The 20,684-nt window shown below is 45.3% G+C and overlaps 1 protein-coding gene across 1 annotated transcript in view; it reads right to left on the reverse strand.

The window, feature by feature from the left end:
• TIAM1 (TIAM Rac1 associated GEF 1) overlaps positions 1-20,684 on the reverse strand; it is a 156,623-nt gene that overhangs the window by 107,596 nt on the left and 28,343 nt on the right. Inside the window, exons 3-4 of the mRNA XM_004386964.2 lie at positions 16,213-16,660; positions 9,765-9,937 (exon numbers count right to left, since the gene is read on the reverse strand). Of these exons, the coding sequence (XP_004387021.1) occupies positions 9,765-9,937; positions 16,213-16,660 (621 nt within the window). The remainder of the gene's footprint in view (positions 1-9,764; positions 9,938-16,212; positions 16,661-20,684) is intronic.

The following is a 20,684-nucleotide window of genomic DNA, read 5'->3' on the forward strand; positions in this document are numbered from 1 at the left end:
CAAGGAAGGCAAGGGACCAAGGAAGGCAAGGGACCAAAGGAGGCCAGGGACCAAGGGAGGCCAGGGACCAAGGGAGGCCAGGATCCAAGGAAGGCTAGGGCGACCAACAGGGAAGGAATCCACACGGCTGAGACCCTGATTTGGGCTTTTAGTCTCCAGAGCTGGGAGAAAGTAAGTGTCTGTTCTCTGAAGCCGCCCACTGTGGCATCTGTGTGACAGTGGCACTAGGCAACTAAGACAAGAGCCACGTGAAGACGACGGACAGTGGAGCAACGTGTCTCCAAGCCAAGGAATGCCGAGGACTGCCAGGAACCCCAGGAATGGGAAAGGTGCAAGGAAGGATTCCTCCTCTAGAGCCTGCCGAAGGAGCATGGCCTGCTAACAAGACACTGGACTTCTGGCCTCCAGAACTGTGAGACAATAAATTTCTGTTGTTTTAAGCCATCCGGTCTGATGCTTCATCACAGCACCTCTAGGACACTAACACACAGACCATGAAAGACAGAACAGCCCCGCCCCTGTGAACTGCTGCACCCCGACCCAGACGTCCTCGCCAGGTGCTAAGCAGCAATGGCAAAACTAGGGCTGGGGGAGTCGCTCATGGCGGCCAGAAACAGGACTGCTGTGGGTGACCAACTGGGAGTGTCCAGGCCACCCAGCTGCATTACGGCGGCCAAGGATGGCCTGGTCCACAGGGATGTTAAGACAACGTCGGACGACACCCATCAATGGGCCTGGAAGCTCAAAGTGGGAGAGCCGCCTTCAGCTGTGACTCCAGCATGCTCTTGAAAGGCAGAAGTCAGTAATAGTTTTGGGAGGGGTTCCTGTGTGATAACCTGCTGTTAGTGATTTCGTAGGAACTCAAACAGTACTGACAAGTGAAGGAGTGCAGGGCTTTAACACGTCTCCTCTTAAACCCGGGGAAGTTCAGTTAGCGTCTGGAAGACAGCAGGTCTGAAGGCATGGTCTGTTCAGTCACTGCGATACAAAAGTCGCTGCTGGCGTTTCTCACACACAAAAAATACTGATTTTTTTTTCCCTTAAGTGTGTCTTCTCAGTTTTCTAATTGAGTGATGGCTTAAAAACAAAACTCCACGAATGGGACCCCACCGGCATACCGCTCTGTGCCGGTGGGCAACATATGGGGGCATTTCAATGACATTCTTGCAGGGGCAGCAAGAAGGAGCGGGAACGTCTCTTGTACAGGACACCTGGCACTTCAACACTCAATGGGAGTCCAGATCCAAAGACGCTTTAACAGAGACACTCCTCAGCCATCACTGCCTCAATTACAACCCTCCACTCCCCAGCCCTTAACTCACAGAGAAGGGAGAAAAAACAAACACCTACAGTCTTAACGTAATACCTGAATGACTAGGAAGGGCTTACACCTTCTGCTAAATACAAGTGATGACGTAAAATTTCAAATGAAAACATTAATCGAGAAGGGACCTGGGAAGCCATTCCCTATGGAGAAACTAAAACCCAGAAAAACGTAGGATGATGCAGCAATTTTCTAAAAATCTAGATCACCACTAACTGGTGCTTTTTATTTTAATTTATGAGTATGCCACATCGCTCCCGACACACCAGTTCTCATCAGTTCTCCTACAAGCCTAACTGCAGGGCCATTAGTGTGGTCCAACTAATAATCTGAACTCTCCTCCTTTAATAGCAAGGGAGGACAGACCCTTTCTGCTCTCTTTGAAGTTAGGTGTGGCTGTGTCACGTGGCTTTGACCAGTGAAGTGTGACGGGAAGGGACATGTGCCATTACTAAACAAAAGCCTGGACGCCCCTCTTGTCCCTCTGCCCGCAGTCATGAAGGCATATGTCACGATGGAGCTCTGCCAGCCTAGCCCTTAAGTGGCCAGGACAAGTACAGCGTTGCAGCCAACCTCCATCAAAAATGAGAAGGTATGTTGAGACACAGTGATTGTCTGGTGGTGCAAGCGGTTAACACACTTGACTGCTAACTGAAAGGTTGGCGGTTCACATCCATCCAGAGGCACCTTGGAATAAAGGCCTCACAGTCTACTACTGAAAGGATCACAGCCACTGAAAACCCTGTAGAGCACAGTTCTACTCTGACACACGAGGAGACGTCATGAGTCAGTACCAACTCAATGGCAACTGTTTTTTTTTCCTTACTGCAGCACAACCTAACCCACCCTGACTGATATGCTAGCAAAGTAAGGATTTCATTTCAAAGGAAGTGATGCTTTTTAAGTAAGAGTTTAAACAGAATAAACTTTTGACCCCACAATCTGATATATTTTACAACAACAGTCTTTTCCTCTCCTCGTTTAGCAGAAGGAAAGCCCCTTCTTCCCGCCAGCTGAGGGTCCCAGCCAAGCTCCGCCAAGGGCAAGACACTTCATTCAGACATGAGAGTTTATGTTTGCTTCTCACCGAAGACGTGGAAATGAAGGAGGTGGATTCCAGCCAATGAAGTTAAACATCCTTGGAAAGGTGCAGTATATGTAACTTGGGCAAAGCAGCTACCAAGAAACTTACATATTTAGTAGAAAGAAAGAAAAAAACATACCAAGCCCCTAAACCTAGAGAAACAGATACAGAAATGTGTGACCACATCTTTATGAAAAAATCTCCTAACCGTTAAGTCCGCCTCGGCTCTCCAAACTCTTTTCAAACCCGTAGGCGCTCTAACGGCAATTCCCTTAGAGAGACTTTTTGTTCCTGCTGTCCTGTCTAAATAAAACAGCAGCCCCTGCCGTTCTCTATCATTAAGCCAAATCATTTCTAAGGAGCACAATTCATTAAACGAGCTTGTCAACAAAGTCTGTCCTTTTCAATGGCGTACACTCAGCCGTGTGCAGAAGAGAGGGCGGGCAAACTCAGCTGACTGCTTTAAACAGCTAGTTAAGTGCAGAAAACTCTAGAAACATCTCATGACAGTTTACAGGCTTAACAGTGTAGAGCTGATCGCAGCCGACGTCTAACTTTATGCAATGTTCTTCAATCTGGTCTGTCCAAGATTTCAATTCTGACGCACTAGAAAAAGCTGTTCTGATCCACTAACCTTGCATCACCTCCTTAAACCAGGCAAGTTTAATCAGGGGCACCAGGTTTGCTAAGGGGCCCTTCATCAGGACCCAGCGGTCACAGAAGCAGGCAGACCACCCTGACCATGCATCACCTTGCATTACACAAGCAGCAGTCGACAGGTAGAGAGGGTAAATGTTCCAATTCCCCCGGTGACCTGGGGGGATGCTGTAAATACCACACGAAGTTCAGCGAAGGGAATAAGCCACATTCTTGCCAATACAGAAATATAATCAGCAAAAAAAATGCATTTTAAATAAAAGCCTCTTTCAGTATAGAGTTAAGATGAAACTCAAGGCTTCACTATGCATTTAAATAGACCTAGCTTCAATTATCCCGGCTGAATGGAAGACACTGGGTGATTTCAGATAATCAATGGTTTATGGGAGTGACAGGAAAAGAGAAATTCATTTTAAACAAGAGGAATACTACAGAATATATGGCGGATCCAGGAAACTGAAACTTTGGATAATTTGAGTTTTATATAAGCACAAGAATAACTATGAAGTAGGTCGAACTTTTCTTTTTTTTTTCCCACCTTCATTTTCAAAGAACAAAAAGGAAAAGGAAAAAGGTGTTTTTAGGTTAGATGGGAATGAAGCATGAATTCTGAAAAGTCTTTTTTCCCGTTGGTTCTGCATTTATCGTACTTTAGGGCTGTATTTATATCACCCTGAATTAGGATACATTTTTACTACCTGTGAAGAGAACAGAATAGGAGCTTCCCTCACGTTCATGAGAGGGTTCGCACAACTTCACCCCGCCTGCCCTAGCCTCCCCATCCCTTGTCCACCCACGGGTAATCTTCTGGAGGGAGAAGGGAGGCTCCAGACGCTAGGAGGCCACAGAAGGCAGGAGCTAGGGACAGTGCCACCAACGGGAGAACGACCAGGAGTCTGCCTGATGAACAGCTGGCAAAGCTGAGTAGCCACAGAGAAAAAAAACCAACACATACTGTCAACTGGGAGCCCCTCCACAAAAAGGCCACTCACCACCTGTCCATGCTCTAGGAGCCCTGGTCGTTGACCATGTGCACAGGCCATACCCCAAGGCATGCAGAAAAAAAATGAAGCAGGAGAAAAGAGAGACAATACGTGGAGCCGAGAAAACTTTCCTAAAACCTATACATCATCTTCAGAAAAATGTGAGAATCAGGACATATTTAAAAAAAAAAAAAAAAAAAAAAGTGCAGATTACAATGAACTACTAATGAAAACAACTGAATGAAGACGAAATGGTTTCCAAACCAATATTCTAAATCACTAAAATATTCAAGCTAAAAGTACAATTTAGACATTTTTACATATGTACCATTTTGTAGGAAGTTCCTAGAGATTATTTTTATGAAAATGAAGGAGTCTATTAAGAAAAGGAAGACTTAAGGTCCAGGACCCCAGCGAGGGCAGCAAAAGGAGAGCCCAGGATGACTGTTCTGCAGGAGGCCTGAAGAGAACGAGCCTGGAGCAGGACGCACAGGCGCCACAGCAAACCTAGTCCTAATAAACTACCGCACACCTCAGAGAGTTAGAAAAACATCCCTTTTTCTTTTTAATAATAATAAATGTAGTCAACATTTATTGAACATTTAATATGTATCAGACACTGAATGTGCATTATCACATTTACTGCTCGATTCAATGGAAGAGTGTAGATACTATTCTTTTTTTTATATATACTAGCCTCTTTGTAATAGGTACAACGTTGTTGTTAGCTGGCTCCCACTCATGGCGAACTTAGGGACAACAGAAGGAGACGCTGCCCAGTCCTGGGTCATCCCCATGATGGCTGGCATGCTCAAATCCACTGTTGCGGCCACTGTGTATTCTGAGTGCCTTCCAACCTAGGGGGCTCATCTTCCAGCAGTATATCGGACAGTACTCCATTGTGATCCATAGAGCTTTCATTGGCTGATTTTCAGAAGTAGATCGCCAGGCCTTTCTTCCTACTCTGTTTTAGTCTGCAAGCTCCATGGAAACCTGTTCACTATAGGTGATCCTGCTGGTATCTGAAAGAAGGTGGCATGGCTTCCACCATCACAGCAACATGCAAGCTACTGCAGTGCAAACAATCTTCTATCTAATCAAGAGTACGTCTCATGTACCTTGGACATGTTATCAGGAGAGACAGTCCCTGGAGAAGGACATTATGTTTGGCAAGATAGAGGGTCAGTGAAAAAGAGGAAGACCCTCAAGGAGAGGGATCGACACAGTGGCTACAACAATGGGCGCAAATGTAACGACAATTGTGAGGATGGCACAGGACCGGCCAGTGTTTCGTTCTGTTGCACACAGGGTCTTTATGGGTCAGAACCAACCCAACGGCACCTAACAACAACAACAAGAGTCATTCATAACCTGCCTGGTAACCAGGTTCCCAAGGCATTAAATGTAAGAATGAAAACCCAGCATTAGGAGAGGTTACCATAAAAGTCGCTGAGCTTTCTGGAATTGTATGTGACATTCTCGAGTAACAGACGAGTGAAGGCCCGCCTGGAACCTACCTTGTTAGTGGTGGGTGCCATCTCTGGCTTCAAATTGGAGGCAAGAACTCTAATTATAACAGCTTCAATACAGAGGCTATAGTTTCACTTTGCAGACAGTATCTCACTTCTGCTTTATAAGCTGCTTTAACATTCACGCTCATTCCACCCCCACCCTGCACACAAAACCCCTTTTCTTCTTTTGCTGGTAATACAAATCTCCTTTCCACGGACAGATCTGTGGGTATCTAAGTAATAGTCTCAAATCAGCAGTATACAGGCTCTGGAAACTGTGGGCACTGAATTGGGCCCTGGGGCTGGAATAACCTACAAATTATTTCTGCAATTGTGGTTGATCTCTCTTGCTTTCACCTCACCCCCTACACACACCAGTTCCTTTCAAATGCAGCCCCTCTGGAGTTATGTGGATTACAATAAATTGAAGGCAGAAAATGGCCTCGTGGATCCCCAACAACAGTAATTTCCTCTGAAAAGGTTCATTTTGTGCTCTTTCCCACATAAGTAGCCTAAAATTTCCAGCATAACAAAAAGACACAGAGGTTCTCATGAATAAGGTTCTATGTTGCCACAGAAGATTTTATTCAACGTGACCTATTGGGTTTTTAGAGTCCACTAGCAATTTTAGGGCTATGAAGGTCCTTTTGAAAGGAATTCAAACCAGAGGTATGTAAGTAAAAAGGAGGGCTTCCTGAAATCAACAGATTATCATCTAACCTGTGTAGTAAGGGGAAGAACGGCTAAAACCAAATTGTGATTTAGAAATATTCCTAATGAGTAGCTAAACTCTAAAGACAAGAAAAAGTTGGTCACTTTTTACTGTAGCCACTGACACCTGCCTGTTTTCTTATTAGGGCAGACAGTAATAGTAAAAGGTTAAATAGCCCACCCAGACAATAACAGACTTGGGAGAAAAGAAGGCCTGGGTTTGAATCCAGCTCTGACACTTAATAAGTATCCTATCAGTAGGACTTGGTGTCCTATTGTTAACTTTTCTAAGTCTCAGCTTCACCAAATGGGGTATATAATCCACGTCGATAGAGTAAAGCATGGATACGCAATCCAACTCATGAATTACTGTGAGATTTAAACGAGACTCATAGAGTAAAACATCTTCAAATTTCTGACTTACAGTAAGGATAGTGCTGTTTTCACTCTCAAAGCTATCTAGTTTCCAAACTGTCCTGGTGAGTGCTGTCAACAGAAAGGGCAAAGTAAGGACCTCCAAAAAGACACTAGTCCATAGAAGCAATGAGAACACTGGCAAAAACTGTCAAAATCAACCTTTTCAGAAATTAATCTAAGTCTTGCAACAATCCAAGGAGCATTTGTTAAAGAAAACTGGCTGGCATTCAGTAAGAACAACAAGTCTGTAGCCTTTTAACTTAGCCCATTCCCATCCCCGTCTCCCCAGCTCAACCATGATGGTGAAAACCAGCAGCCTAGCAGCCACTGAAAGGGGCAGAACAGGTACGAAGTTCCCCCCAGAACACCATTCTTAGAGAACTGCATTCTCATAATTGTTACTATTAGACCAGAATGGCAGCTCCATTCACAGGGCTTGTTTCTACTGACCTGACTCAGAGCTTCCTCATGCAAACAGCCTATTCCCCAGGGATATTTGCCAAAAACAATCAAAGACAATTGTTTAACATCATAGCTACCTGAGTCAGTGATAACAGAAGCTGATCCAAAAACTTAAAAAGAAAAGCTTGGGAATAAGATGACCACAGGGGGCTTTGAAAAGTTCCAGCATACTCCTGGAAATCTAGAAAGTCACACACATGCACAAGGTTGTGCTCACATGTAGGAAAAACTTGAGACCTTTGCCTGACCTTGAGGTAAAGCATGGATACACAATCCAAGCAGGAAATGAAGGCTAAGGCAGAGTTGTAAACTAGCTGAGCATTGAAGGCATGCCCTAACACATGCAGGTTTATCGCTTCCAGACATTTAAGAAAATCTCTGCCCAACCACTAGATTTTCACTAAACTAACTAAGCAGAGGCTTCATTGGTCACACAACAAAGAATACAGACTTTACAGAATTGGTTCAGGAAGTAACTAAACAAACAAACGACAGTCAACAGCAACAACAAACCACAGGGTGGGACAGGGATTTCACTCGAGTTGTCACATTATATTATTTAAAATATACAATTTTCAACAAAAAACTATGAGACATGTAAAGAAATAAGAAAGTATGACCCATACACAGAAAAAAAAGCAGTCAATAGAAACTGTCTTTGAGAAAGTCTAGACATTGGACTTACTAGACGAAGATTTTAAATCCAGTGTTTTAAACATGTTAAAAGAACCAAAGGAAAATGTGAGAATTATATCTCACCAAATAGAGATTATCAATAGAGAGACAGAAATTATAAGAAGAACCAAATATACACCCTGGAGTTGAAATATAAAATACTTGAACTGAAAAATTCACTAGAAGGGCTGAACAGTAAATATGAGCTGGCAGAGGGGAAAAAAACCAAACGGCAAAATTAACATAGGTCAGTTGCGATTATTTAGTCTAAGGAACAGAAAGAAAACAGAATGATGAAAAATGAATAGCACTTTACAAATCTGTGGGACACCAGCAAGCATACATCAACATAAGCATAATGGGAGTCCCAGAAGGAGCACAGAGCAAGATGAGCAGAAACAATATTAGAAGAAATAATTGCCCAAAACTTCCAAATGTGCAGAAAAACATTAATCTACACATCCAAGAAGCTAAATGAACTCAGGGAGAATACACTCAAAGTGATCAACACCTAGACACACTGTAATAAAACTGTCAAAAGACAAAGATTCTTGAAATCACCAACATAGAAGCAACTCATTACACAGAAGGGATTCTAGTAAGATTAATAGCTAATTTAACATCAGAAACCATACAGACCAGATGGCACTGGGGTGATATTTTCAAAGCACTGAAAGAAAAAGATTGTAAATCAAGAATTCTATACCTAGCAAAACTATCCTTCAAAAAAATGAAGGAAAAAATAAGGCATTCTCAGATAAACAAAAGTGTCCTGACTTAGACATAAAATACAAAGTCGCCCTATTCAACCAGTAGGCTGCCTGTGTGTTAGAGAGGTTGGGGGTTGCTTCTAGGGTGCAGAGACTTTGTATTTCTTGTCCTAGTTGGTAGTTACAAATTTAGTTTGTGATAATTCACTGAATTGTACATTTATTGTTTTGTGCACCCTTCTTTATGTGTTTTCTATACCACAGATTGATACACACACACACACACACTTTCTATCCTTATACAAACAAAATTATCACTTTATATTTCTTACTGCAATTTCCCAAATGGAAATAATCTTAGAAGCTAAAGCCAGGAACTTGATTAAACAAACTATTTTTCCTTCCATGCCTTTGCTTCTGTTCTTCTCTGCATGCCAATTTCCCGATTCATTCCTGCCCTTCCTATAATATTCACCCTCATTCCTTACCATATTATAAAGATCTGTTCCCATGCCTGAACCATTTCAAAATCTCAGTATTCGCAATAGCACTGTGCACAGCACATAGCAAGCACTAAATAAAGGTTTGAGGAATTCATGCATGAATGGAATAAATGAAGACTTCTAACCAGCACCACAGTAAGTTCTGGTAGGGCGTATCACAACTGACCAAACTCAAAGGAATCCCTAGAAAAGCAAATGTTTACCCTGAAACGATTAGCAGAAAAGTGTTTCTTCATGCAATTAACAGTCAAACTTTAAGAACATTAAGTAGTAAGCTTTGATAAGGTGAGGAAGAGAAACTGGGGTATAGCTAGTCATTTCTAGAATGTCATTATATTACTTTATGATTAACATTAAAAGAAGAAAATATTCTGATAAAACTTTTTGATATCTCCAATCATTTTTAAATTAAAGAACTCATTATCCCTTTCTAAAGTGCTACACAACGGTGTTGTGGCTAGGCTCAGAAATACTTCAACCCATGGCAAACACAGCAAGTTTCTCAAATCCTACGGACACCCCTCCCCAGGTTTCATTTTGGACTCCTCTGGGTGAGATCTCTCTCTCCCAGAATTCAGTACCAATATTTATTTTTTGTCATTCATCCTTTCTGTTTCTATAATGAGCACAGGGTGAAACCCACCGCTAAAAGTATTCAGGTAGGAGAGGAAACTGTCCAGTCCAGAGGATGGAAATGCCCTCCCTGCCAAGGAAGTTTCCAACAAACCTGAAAGAGGAAGGCATCGCCCAGGGAATTGCTGAGGCAGAAGACAAAGTCCTTCTTGGGGTGCTCGGGGACGGCCTGCACAATGCTGTTCTCCACCCAGACAGCGTGTTTGGGGATGCTGTTGTGGTCTATTCCAGATCTGCCGTCACTCTCGTAGAAGAAAAGCGTGCACCCTGAGGAAACACAATGGAGTCTACATGAGTACTGGTGCCTACGGAACAAAAAGCATGAAATGAAAACTATCACTTGTGCCCTGTCGACAAGAAGAGAGTGGAAATTCAAGTGTGTGAAACCCAGGAAGCAAAGAGAATGGGGATACACTCGTACTCAAGTCTTGGACAGGCTTATGGGAAAGGCTTGCTGCTTTTGTCAACTGCCATCAAGTTGGCCTCCAACTCATGGCAACACCGTGCACAACGGGATCAGACAAGCATGATCCACAGAGTTTTCACTGGATGACTTTTATGGATATAGATTACCAGGCCTTTCTTCCTAGTCTGTCTTAATCTGGAAGTTCCACTGACACCTGTTCAGCATCATAGCTAAACACAGGCCTCCACTGACAGACGGGTGGTAGCTGCGTTTGAGGTGCATTGGCAGGGAACTGAACCCGAGTCTCCTGCATGGAAGGCGAGAATTATACAACTGAAACACCACTCCTCCTTAGAGAAAGGCAAAGATTCTTAAATCACAGCTTCTCAACCTGTGCGGAACTCCTTCATATATGCACAAGTTTTTTAAGATGCTTAATTTCTGTTTCATGGACAAAAACATGGGGTCACCATGAGTCAGAATCAACCTGACGGCAATTGCTGTTTTTCATTTTTTTAACTTCTGTTCTGGAACATTTCAGGACAGGTATCGTCACAGGCATATGAGGATCTTGTGGCTCCTTTGTCCAGTGGTGACTGCAAATACTTTCTACGGGCCATAACCATCCCTAGCGCTGCGTGAGAATCGGTAGTCAATCCCACCCCATCAGAGCCCACTCCCAATACGTCGCACATAAGGCGTAACCAGGAAACCCTAGAAAATTTATTGAGTTTCTTGACCACGTCTTTGCAGAAATCAATGTAATAATGACTTTACGTGTTTTAAGGATAAGAAAAGAAATGCTGGATTTTTTGGTTCAGATCTTTTCTATAAAATGTTTTTCTAGAAATAAGCCATATCCTTTTTCCCACTGAAAGAGAAAATGCACGGCAGAGAGTCTGGATCCATACTTACCTGCACTGCGAAACTAATAACACAGCAGCGATAGAAAGTGTTCACAGGTTTGTGCCCTGGTGGCCCCAACACACACCCTCCATCATCACCTAAACTGGAGGCTCAGCTCACTTTAACAGCAATTCCTAGCTGAAGACTTACTCTCAACTAACGGAAACCAATTTCAGGGGAAATCTGGGTCCGGCTTTGTGGCTTTTTTCCCAACTTCAACGTAAGCTACGAGGTTGGTTTTCAGCACCTTCCTTACCACAGGCATGGCCCTCACTTTGCGTGAATTGCACAGCCCTTAAGTACAATCTATTCACTAAATGGATACACCAGCCCAGGGGCAAGGATGAGAATGCAAGAGGCGACAGGAAAGCTGGTAACGGGGAACCCAAGATCGAGAAGAGGAGAGGGTTGACAGGTTGTGGGGTTGACAACCAATGTGACAAAACAACATGTGTATTAATTGTTTAATGAGAAACTAATTTGTTCTGTAAACGTTCATCTAAAGCACAATGAAAAGAAAGTAGTTATAACATGACTTCAGCTATAACATGACTTTCTGTAAAAGCCAATTTGTTCACGTGTGATTAGCAATGGAAATGATGGGTATCAACAGAAGAGCTGTTCTGGTTAAAAGGCAACTGTTCCAGCACATAATGTTTTACATTACCACGTAGCAGCTGCCGAACGAGAAGGACCCAAATACAGCTGAACACAGCAGACGGGGATGAAATGCCTGCTTGTTTCCCATTTGTCCCCTTGGTACAGTGTGACCACAGACTCTACTTGAAACTCCTCACTGCATGGTGTTCCTGAGCTAAAGATTTTATCATTTTTGTCCTTGCCTCCATTAACTCAGAAGCCTTAATCCTTCCTTCTCCACATGTCCATCAAGCTATATTTGCCTTTTTTTTTTTTAAAGTTAACATCCTGTTTTCTGTGGCACTTCTTTAGTGTTATTAACTACGCAAATATTTTAGTGAGGTTATTATTGTTTATTTTAATTGTCTGTTAGAAAGTTGCACACATATTTTTAATTGCATAAATTGTGCATACTCTGTCCCCAAACTGTTTTTCCAATAATCCCTGTTATTTTGAAGATCTCAAGGTTTTTCAGAAACACATCTATCATATTGTAGCAGATCATCTACACTTCTCACTTCCATGCCTTAAGCTAACACAGAAAAACAGAAGGAGAAGAGGAAGGGGAGGAGAAGGAGGAAGAAGAGGAAGAAGAAGAAATCAAAGGGGGAAGACTATTTTCTTCTAAGTAAGTGGTTCTCGAGTATGGAGCAGTTCTGCCCCCCAACGGACATATGGCACTGTCTGGAGACATTTTTGGTTGTCACAACCTGGCGGGGAGAGGGGTGCTACTGGCATCTAGTGGGTAGGGGCCAAGGATGCGACCAAACATCCTAAAGTGCCCAGGACAATTTCCGTAACAAAGAATTATCTGGAAAATGTCCACAGTGCTGCTGTCGAGAAGCCCTGCTCTAAATAACCCTCAGAACTAATACCACACGAGTGACTAGCAGATTCTCAGCATCAAAAAAGAAACACTGCCACATCAGGAGTTGAAGACAGAGAAAGAAGTGTGTGGATAATGAATTAGGGGACACCCACAAATCCGAGTATGTACATATACTGAACATCTGATGGTCCTCCCAAATCGTGGGTTCACAATCATCTGTAGGAGCTTCAGGAACTGTTTCCATAGCAGCCGGTGTTTGCAATCAGCTTTTACCCAGGGATCCACTTGGCCCACTTCTAAGACAGACACAAAGCAACAGTGGATTCGAAACCCCATGTCTTCACCTTCGCCTGCGCGTAGTTTGTACACCCTTTGGTTGTCCGTGGAAACACATGAATTCCATCAACAGATGAATGGATACACAAAATGTGGGAGATGCACACGATGGACTATTACGCAGCCATAAAGAGAAATGAAGTTTCTAGACGTGGTTGCTAGACATGGCTGAATCTTGGAAAGCTTATGCCAAGAGAAATACACTAGACGTAAAAAGACAAATACTGTACGATCTCACTTAGATGAAATAAGCAAATATATAGAAACCAAAGATTATGAACGGTTACTGGGGGTGGGAGGGAGGGGGGAAAGGGGAAGGTTCTGTGTGGGAGGCATCAAGCTTACGTTAACGGTGATGGAGCATTTTGGAAGAACACAGTGTCAGCACAACATGAAAACCGTAACCAACGTCACCAAAGCTGTGAATGTGAACTCTGGTGCTGGTGGGTGTGTTGGTGTGTGTACTTTCACCACAATAAAAAGAGAGGAGAAAAGAGGACTGTTTGGTCTAATTTGAAAGATTATTTGGAAAAATGTCTATCCCACAGTTCCCAGGTGCCCTGCTTTTTATTTTTCCATATCCAAGAGTTGCTAAGAAAAAGTCAGCAGCAAGTCCTGCTTTTGAGTGTCAAGGACAAAGCCCCAAGGATGTCAACACATACAGGGAACCCATCAGGATTAGGCAGCAAAGGACTCGATGGCTCCGTGTTCTGGGCCTGGATCCTGACAGATGGGTCACTTAGATCTGGGTCACCATGTAAGCAAAGGCTCCCTTCCTCCAACGTGCTCCTGGGCTGCACTCTCCAACGCCCGCACACGGCTTCCTGGGACTTACTCTCTAGGGGAATGACGGAAACAAAACAATCCCCTTTGCTAGGTCCAAAAGGAAATTGTTTAAAAAATCGCCTAATTATTTTTATGCTAAACCTCTAACACAGCTGTCCTCAAATTCAGTGTGGCTAAAAAGCACCTAGAAAGACTGTTTACAGTGCAAAGTCAGGGCCCCCAGCCAAACCTTCTGATGTGGCAGGTATGGAGTAAACCCGGGAAGCTGCACCTTTACCAAGTGGCTCAGCTGACTGTGATGCAAGCAGGCTTCTGAGCAGATTTTTAAAACTCAGCATGGGATGGCAAAATCATCGGGAAAAGGGTAGTGGTCATGGTTGCACAAAATCATGAACATAGTCAATCTCACGGAATTATACCTGTAAAAATTGTTGAATTGACAAATATTTTGATATATATATATTTTACCACAATAAAAAATAGTATGGAATAAAATATTTCTTCCCTCAGAAAAGATAAAAATGAATGAATGAAGAGAGGAAGGGAGGAAGGAAGGAAAGAAAGAAGGCAGACAGGCAGGCAGACAGACTAGTCTCACCCAGGGTCTTAAATTACAAAAACAAAACAGAAGTTGAGCATGAATTAATAAAATAAATGCTAAAACAGGCTGCTACAGGGAACTGAGGCTGCAGTGTCTACTGGGATCTACATCTTGGCGAAGAACAGGAGGTAGAGAGGAAGGGGTCTTTCCCTCATCTCATCCCACCCACGAAAGCAGAGCACTGGGGATGACGAGGACCTCTCAGACACGACCTGCACCACGTCCCAGTTAAGCCAAGATGGGTCACAGATGAGAAGAACACTAGCAGCTCTTCAAAATGCTCCCAGAGCTGGCTGGAATGTCGCCCTGGTGGTGGGCTACTTTGACCATAAACCAAACCAGTTGCCATCGAGTTGACTCTGACTCATGGTGACCCCATGTGTGCCAGAGAAGAACTGTGCTCCACAGAGTTTTCAATGGCTGATTTTGCAGAAGTAGATCACCAGGCCTTTCTCTGGGTGGACTCAAAGCATCAACCTTTCAGTTAGTAGCCAAGTACTTAACCATTTGTACCACCCAGGGACTCATCTTGACCATACAGACTAAGGTCCTGACCAAGGGGTAAATGAGCAACAAGACAGAAGGAACCTGGACCCTGGGTGAGATCATAGCAAAGATCACTGCGGAGTCACCACATCCACCTTAGATAGCCTACCTATGGTGGGGGGGGGAAATCAAGTTCTACCTTGCCTCAGGCATTGTCACTGGGGGTCCCTATGACATGCAGGGACAAGCCTGTATTACATTCTAAGTAACATGCTCAGCTCTGAAACAGCTGGCACCATTAGTGATGGGGCCCCCAAACCCCGCTTTTCTCACAGGGACTGGCCTGAACCTCACTGCACAGGCTTTGTGTTCACCTCACTGGGTTGACCTCTAGGCTGCCCCGTGCCCCTAGGATTGGAGGTACCCACTCCACTGCCATCGGTGAAATCCAGCATCAAGCGGCCTGCTCTACTCAGCTCGCGGGCAAGCCCAGGCTTCTTCCCCCTGGGCCGTTCCTCGCCTCCTGCAAACCAGTCTAACCTATTCTGCCAGATACTCTCCCTCCTTTCAATCTAGCTTGTGCAAAAGTCAAGTTGGCTTGACAAGTGTTTCTCTTTTTAAACCACAGAGCTTATAACGTATCATCTTCTCTATCCCACCAAGACACATGTCAGAATACAGACACAGATTTCAAAAATGTAAAATGACAATGAATAGCAACCTATAAGAGTTATGGTTATTAATGAAATCAAAATACAGTGGTATACACATGCATGTATACAGCTACACACACACAAATAAAGAAAGTTCACCTGTACAACAGCAACCGACATTTTCCACAAATATACGACGGCTTCTGCCCATTGCCGTTGACTCCAACTCGTGGCAACCCATGTGTGCCAGAGTCAAACTGGGCTCCATGGGGTTTTTAATGGCAGATTTTTCAGAGCAGATCGACAGGCCTTTATTCTGAGGCACCTCTGGGCGGGTTTGAACCTCTAACCTTTCAGTTAGCAGTCAAGCGTGTTAACTGCACCACCGAAGGACTCCATGATGGCTTAGACACGCAAACAAGCATTTAACTGAATCCTATGAAATTAGACATAGCCTATCATTTTTTTTTTAACCTAAAATACCAACTTCTTTGGATTCAGTGATTTTCCCTCCAAAGCAGTTACCTTCAGTGGTACGTTACTAACTTAAATGATTCCAGAAATTATATACAGAACTCACCCTTCAAAGCCATCATCAGAACCAGCTATATGTATCAGGCAACCAGACATTAAAGGTCGTTGGGCAGCATAAACAGTCTGCAGTCATCTACTAACTGAAAGGTTGGAGGTTTGAACCCATGAAGCAGCACTGCAGAAGAAAGTCCTGGTGATCTGCTTCCACAAAGATTACAGCCAAGAACTCTATGGAGTAGTTCTACTCCATCACCCATGGGGTCGCCATGAGTGCAGTGCCACTGACAGTCAGAGAGATACCGCTGGAATCCGTGCGCAATGCGCAGGTCATGCACCAATCGCTCAAGTTAGGCCGCCCTCCCTTACCTTTCAGGGACACCCAGTAGTGCTTCCACTTCCGGCGCGTGGCCGACTCCACCTTCTTGTTCTTCTTGTGCACCAGGAAGTTCTTGACAGCCAGGGCGCCGGCCTTGCGCACCGTGCCCTGCGCGGCCGTGAGCAGGATGTCCGACTGGCCGGGCGAGCTCAGGGTGCCGCTGCTCTGCTCGTCGCTGTGCGCAGAGCCGGCCTCCTCCAGGCTCTCGCTGTTGGTGGCGCTCATCTGCAGCTCCCGCCGGAAGTTCTCATACACCCCCTGGCGGGTGGCATCCCCGGTGGAGCTGCTGCCGCTGTCGCTGCCCACGAAGGCCCGGCCAGCGGGGGGCGAGTAGCTGGAGTTGGTGGCATTGGAGCGTCTGGAGAGCAGGTCCGTGTCGGTGGTGGCCCCTTCGATCCCGCTGTCGGCAAACTCACTGCCCTCACCTGTGTTGACATCCTTGAGGGCAGAGGGGGAGAAGAAGAAGAAGACGTGCATCACGCCGAGAAGCAACCCTGGAGTCCTGTCTGCCCAGCTCCGGCTCAGCAGCAGCAGGACACTGCAGGGCATCGCTGCTCCCAACTCTCCTGGACCGGTTACCCCTCGCCCGCTGTACCCACACAAACCCAAGTCACCCGCGGAGCCGCTCAGCAAGCACAAAGCCATCCCAGCATGGATGTGACCAGTCTGAAATGTCTGAGACATAAACAGGAAACAAGGACCACTTGAAAGGCCTTTGAACTGTCAAACCAGCTACTGAGAGCCTCCCAGCGCCCCGCGAGAGCGCGGAGCAGCTCCACACCCTGACCCTCAGCAGCGCCTGGGAACTCGGGGGAAATTCTACAGGCTGATTAGTGAGAGTGTGGGCTTTACAGTACACAACCAGGTCTTCACAGCCGACGCCTTTTTTTTTTTTTCATAAAGGGCTAACGGGGCAACTACAAAGACAGCTGGTGTGCCCTTCACCCACTCACCCAGCAAGGACCCATGTCTCAGGCACAGGCAAGAGTCCTCAGGCTCTCATGGGCTTCCCTCCTGGAAAACAAGCGGCCTCTCACTGTGCATTGTGCTAAATCAGTCCGCAGGGCCCACAGCTCCACCGTGCGCTCTCCAATTACCTTGCCCTTTCAAAGTCGGGATGCTAGGAGCCCGCAGCAAGCTACCCGCTGCCCCTGGGCCAAGTGACAGCTTGGGCCACCGCCAAGAGGCTGGGGCTATCAATTCCCAGCTGAAAAACCTTTGGGAAGTCCAAAGCCCTCAGCCCGCTCCTGAGCTGAACATTTCCGGGACAGACAGATCTGTTCTTAAATCAGAACCTTAACTGCTCTCAAGTGCCGCAGGCATTTCCATAAACGCTGATTAAATAATGGGGTAATCAAGGAGGAGCCCTGGTGGCGCAGTGGTTAAGGGCTCGGCTGCTAATCAAAAGGTTGGTGGTTTGAACCCACCAGCCACTCCTTGGGAGGAAGAAGTGGCAGTCTGCTTCCCTAAAGACCATAGCCTAGGACACCCTACGGGGCAGTTCCACTCTGTCCTATGCGGTGACTATAGTCAGAAATGACTCAAAGGCACACCACCAACGACGATGATCGAGAGGATTGTGACGGCGATCCTGGACACAGCCGCTTCACACGCTTATGCAGAAGAAACGAGACTTTTAATTTTTCTCAAAGGAAGAGAACAGGGATATGAGTCTGTCACACAAGAGACAGCAAAGAAATGTGTGTCTAGGGGTTTAAACTTTTTTTTTTTAAGCTTTTAGTCCCGCATAAATAGTTAATTGTGGTAATGTAAAAAGTAACAGGATATTCTGATTTACCATAAAAATGAATGCACTGGGTTCACATCTCTGCTGAGAGGCTATGAGGCAGAAGGAACCAAGCCACGAATATCGTCCCACGTGAGACCCAGACAGAGACCGCGCTCACGTCCCCACACTTTTCCACTGGTCAGTTCTAAGTCTGGGCCCTCAAGTTCACATTCATCAGGAATAAATACTAAGTGAACAATTAAAACAGTTCAAACCCAGGCATGACATAAAGCAGGGGCTGGAGGTGCTGGGGGCAGCACAAGGTAGCTGAATGTGCTTCTCAAGATCCACTCTATTTCAAAGAGAGCCACAGGGCTTAAGAAAACTCAAAAACCCAGCTGCCATTCAGTCGGCTTCAACTCATGGTGATCCCATGTGTGTCAGAGTAGAACTGTGCTCCGCAGGGTTTTCAGTGGCTGATTTTTCAAAAGGAGATCGCCAGGCCTTTCTTCTGATGCACCTCAGGGTAGACTTGAACCTCCAACCTGTAAGTTAGTGGCTGAGCACATTAACTGTTCGCATGACCCAGGGACTCGAGAGAACTTAAGGGGACAAAGAAATTGCAGATGTAGCTCATACGCAGCCCCTTGAAACCGTCTGCCCCATCGCCACGCTGTCTGCTCTCCTGCCCTATCAGCCACCATAGACACAGACCCACAGGATAAAAATCCTTCACACAAATAGAAAAATGCTGTCAGACCACATTTCTCCCTGGCAGGGGCATTTACCATATGCTCCCCTCCTGATGTAGGACAAGAACTGGATAAGAAAAACGGACACTGATTATTTAAGGCAACCTTGAGTAGTAGGAGATGAGGAGTTTGTGAATTTTCCAAATCTTGGACTCATTGTCCTATGTCTCAAGTCCTGTTCTGAAAGAAGATTAAGCAAGTGAAGGAATCAGCTATGATTACGCTCCCCTAAAACGCAAAGAGGTGAGAAATACGGGCTTCTCTGTAAACTAGGGAAAGATAAAAGCCACAAGCAGCACTTCCAAGTTAATACAAGAGACTTAAGTTAGACTTACTTAAGACTGAAGTAAGGAGCAAAACGACTCCACCCATTTCCACGGAGTCGATTCTGACACAAGGCGATCCCATGTGTGTCAGAGTAGAACTGTGCTGCGTGGGAGTTTCAATGGCTGAGTTTTTGGAAGTAGATCACCAGGCCTTTCTTCCAAGGTGCCTGTGGGTAGACTCGAACCTCCAACCTTTCAGTTAGTAATGGAGTGCATTAACCGTTTGCACCATCCAGGGACTCCAAAAGAACAGGCATCTTGGAATTCCCAGAGCTCTAGAACAGGAAGGAACCTTGTAAAGCCATCTCCTGGATTAACAGATGAAGACGCTGGGACTCAGAAGGTCAGAAATCTGTCTGGTGGCAGATTGGAGGTTGGAATCCATGATTCCAAGTACCTCAGATACATCTGTTGGTCCCATCCCATCCAGAGCAAAGAAGAATGATGAAAACCACGGACACTAGGAAAATATCAGCCTACCGTCCAATCAATTCCAACTCATAGCAATCCTATAGGGCGGAGTAGAACTACCCCATAGTGTTTCCAAGAAGTGGCTGGTGGATTCGAACTGCCAACCTTTTGGTTAGCAGCCGAGCTCTTAACCACTGCACCCCCAAGGTTCCCAAAGGACTAAAGGACCACATAAATCACAGCCTCCACCAGCCTGAGTCCAGAAGAACTAGATGGTGCCCAGCTACCACCACTGACCATTCTGACGGGGATCACAACACAGAGTCCCGGACAGAGGGGGAGAAAAATGTAGAACAAAATTCAAATTCACACACACAAAAAAAGACTAGACTTATAGGTCTCACAGAGGCTGGAGGAATCCCCAAGACTGTGGCCCCCGGACACACTGCTAACTCAGAACAGAAGCCACTCCTGAAGCCCACCTTTCAGACAAAGATTATACAGGCCTGTAAGACAAACAACAACACATGTGAGGAACGTGCTTCTTAATTGAATCAAACACGTGAGACCAAATGGGCAACTCCTGCCCAAAAGCAAGATGTAAGGCAGGAAGGGACAGGAAAACTGGGTGACTGGGCACAGGAAACCCAGGGTGGAGGGGGGAATGCTGTCACGTCTGCAGGGATTGCAACCAATGTTACAAAACAATATGTACATAGATTTTTAAATGAGAAACTAATTTGAACTGTAAACTTTCACCTAAAGCACAAGAAAATTAAAGAAACAAAAAGTACCTATTGCCCTAGAATACAGCTGTCCCACTGCTCAGCTGCAGGTCGTGGGGGCCCAGATTCTGTCTAAATTCTCCACGCCAAACTTTCCCCTTTATTTACCAACAACATTCCTTCTACTTTTCCCAGGACAGGCGAAGCGACTGCTCACAGATTTGCCTTGACTTGCCCTCCAAAGAGCTAAAACCTGAAAAGTTGAGGGACGGGGAAGGAGGAGGCAAAAGGAGGGTGGAGGAGAGAGACGCGGAAAGCCAACAGGTGAGGCCTCAAGAGCATAATCTCTTAGCGATCCACTTCACTCCCAGAGCCACGCGTCTCTACACAGCGCCTGGTGTGGCTATTTAAGAGTTAATGCTTGAATACTCACCTCATCGTGAGGCCTGAACATCTGCGCATGCCAGCAGAGACTGGGACCTTGCAGTGGCCCAGGCTGTGTGTGATCAGCTCTGGAAC

Source organism: Trichechus manatus, unplaced genomic scaffold (assembly GCF_000243295.1).
Source record: "Trichechus manatus latirostris isolate Lorelei unplaced genomic scaffold, TriManLat1.0 scaffold00177, whole genome shotgun sequence".
Taxonomy (NCBI): Eukaryota; Metazoa; Chordata; class Mammalia; order Sirenia; family Trichechidae; genus Trichechus; species Trichechus manatus.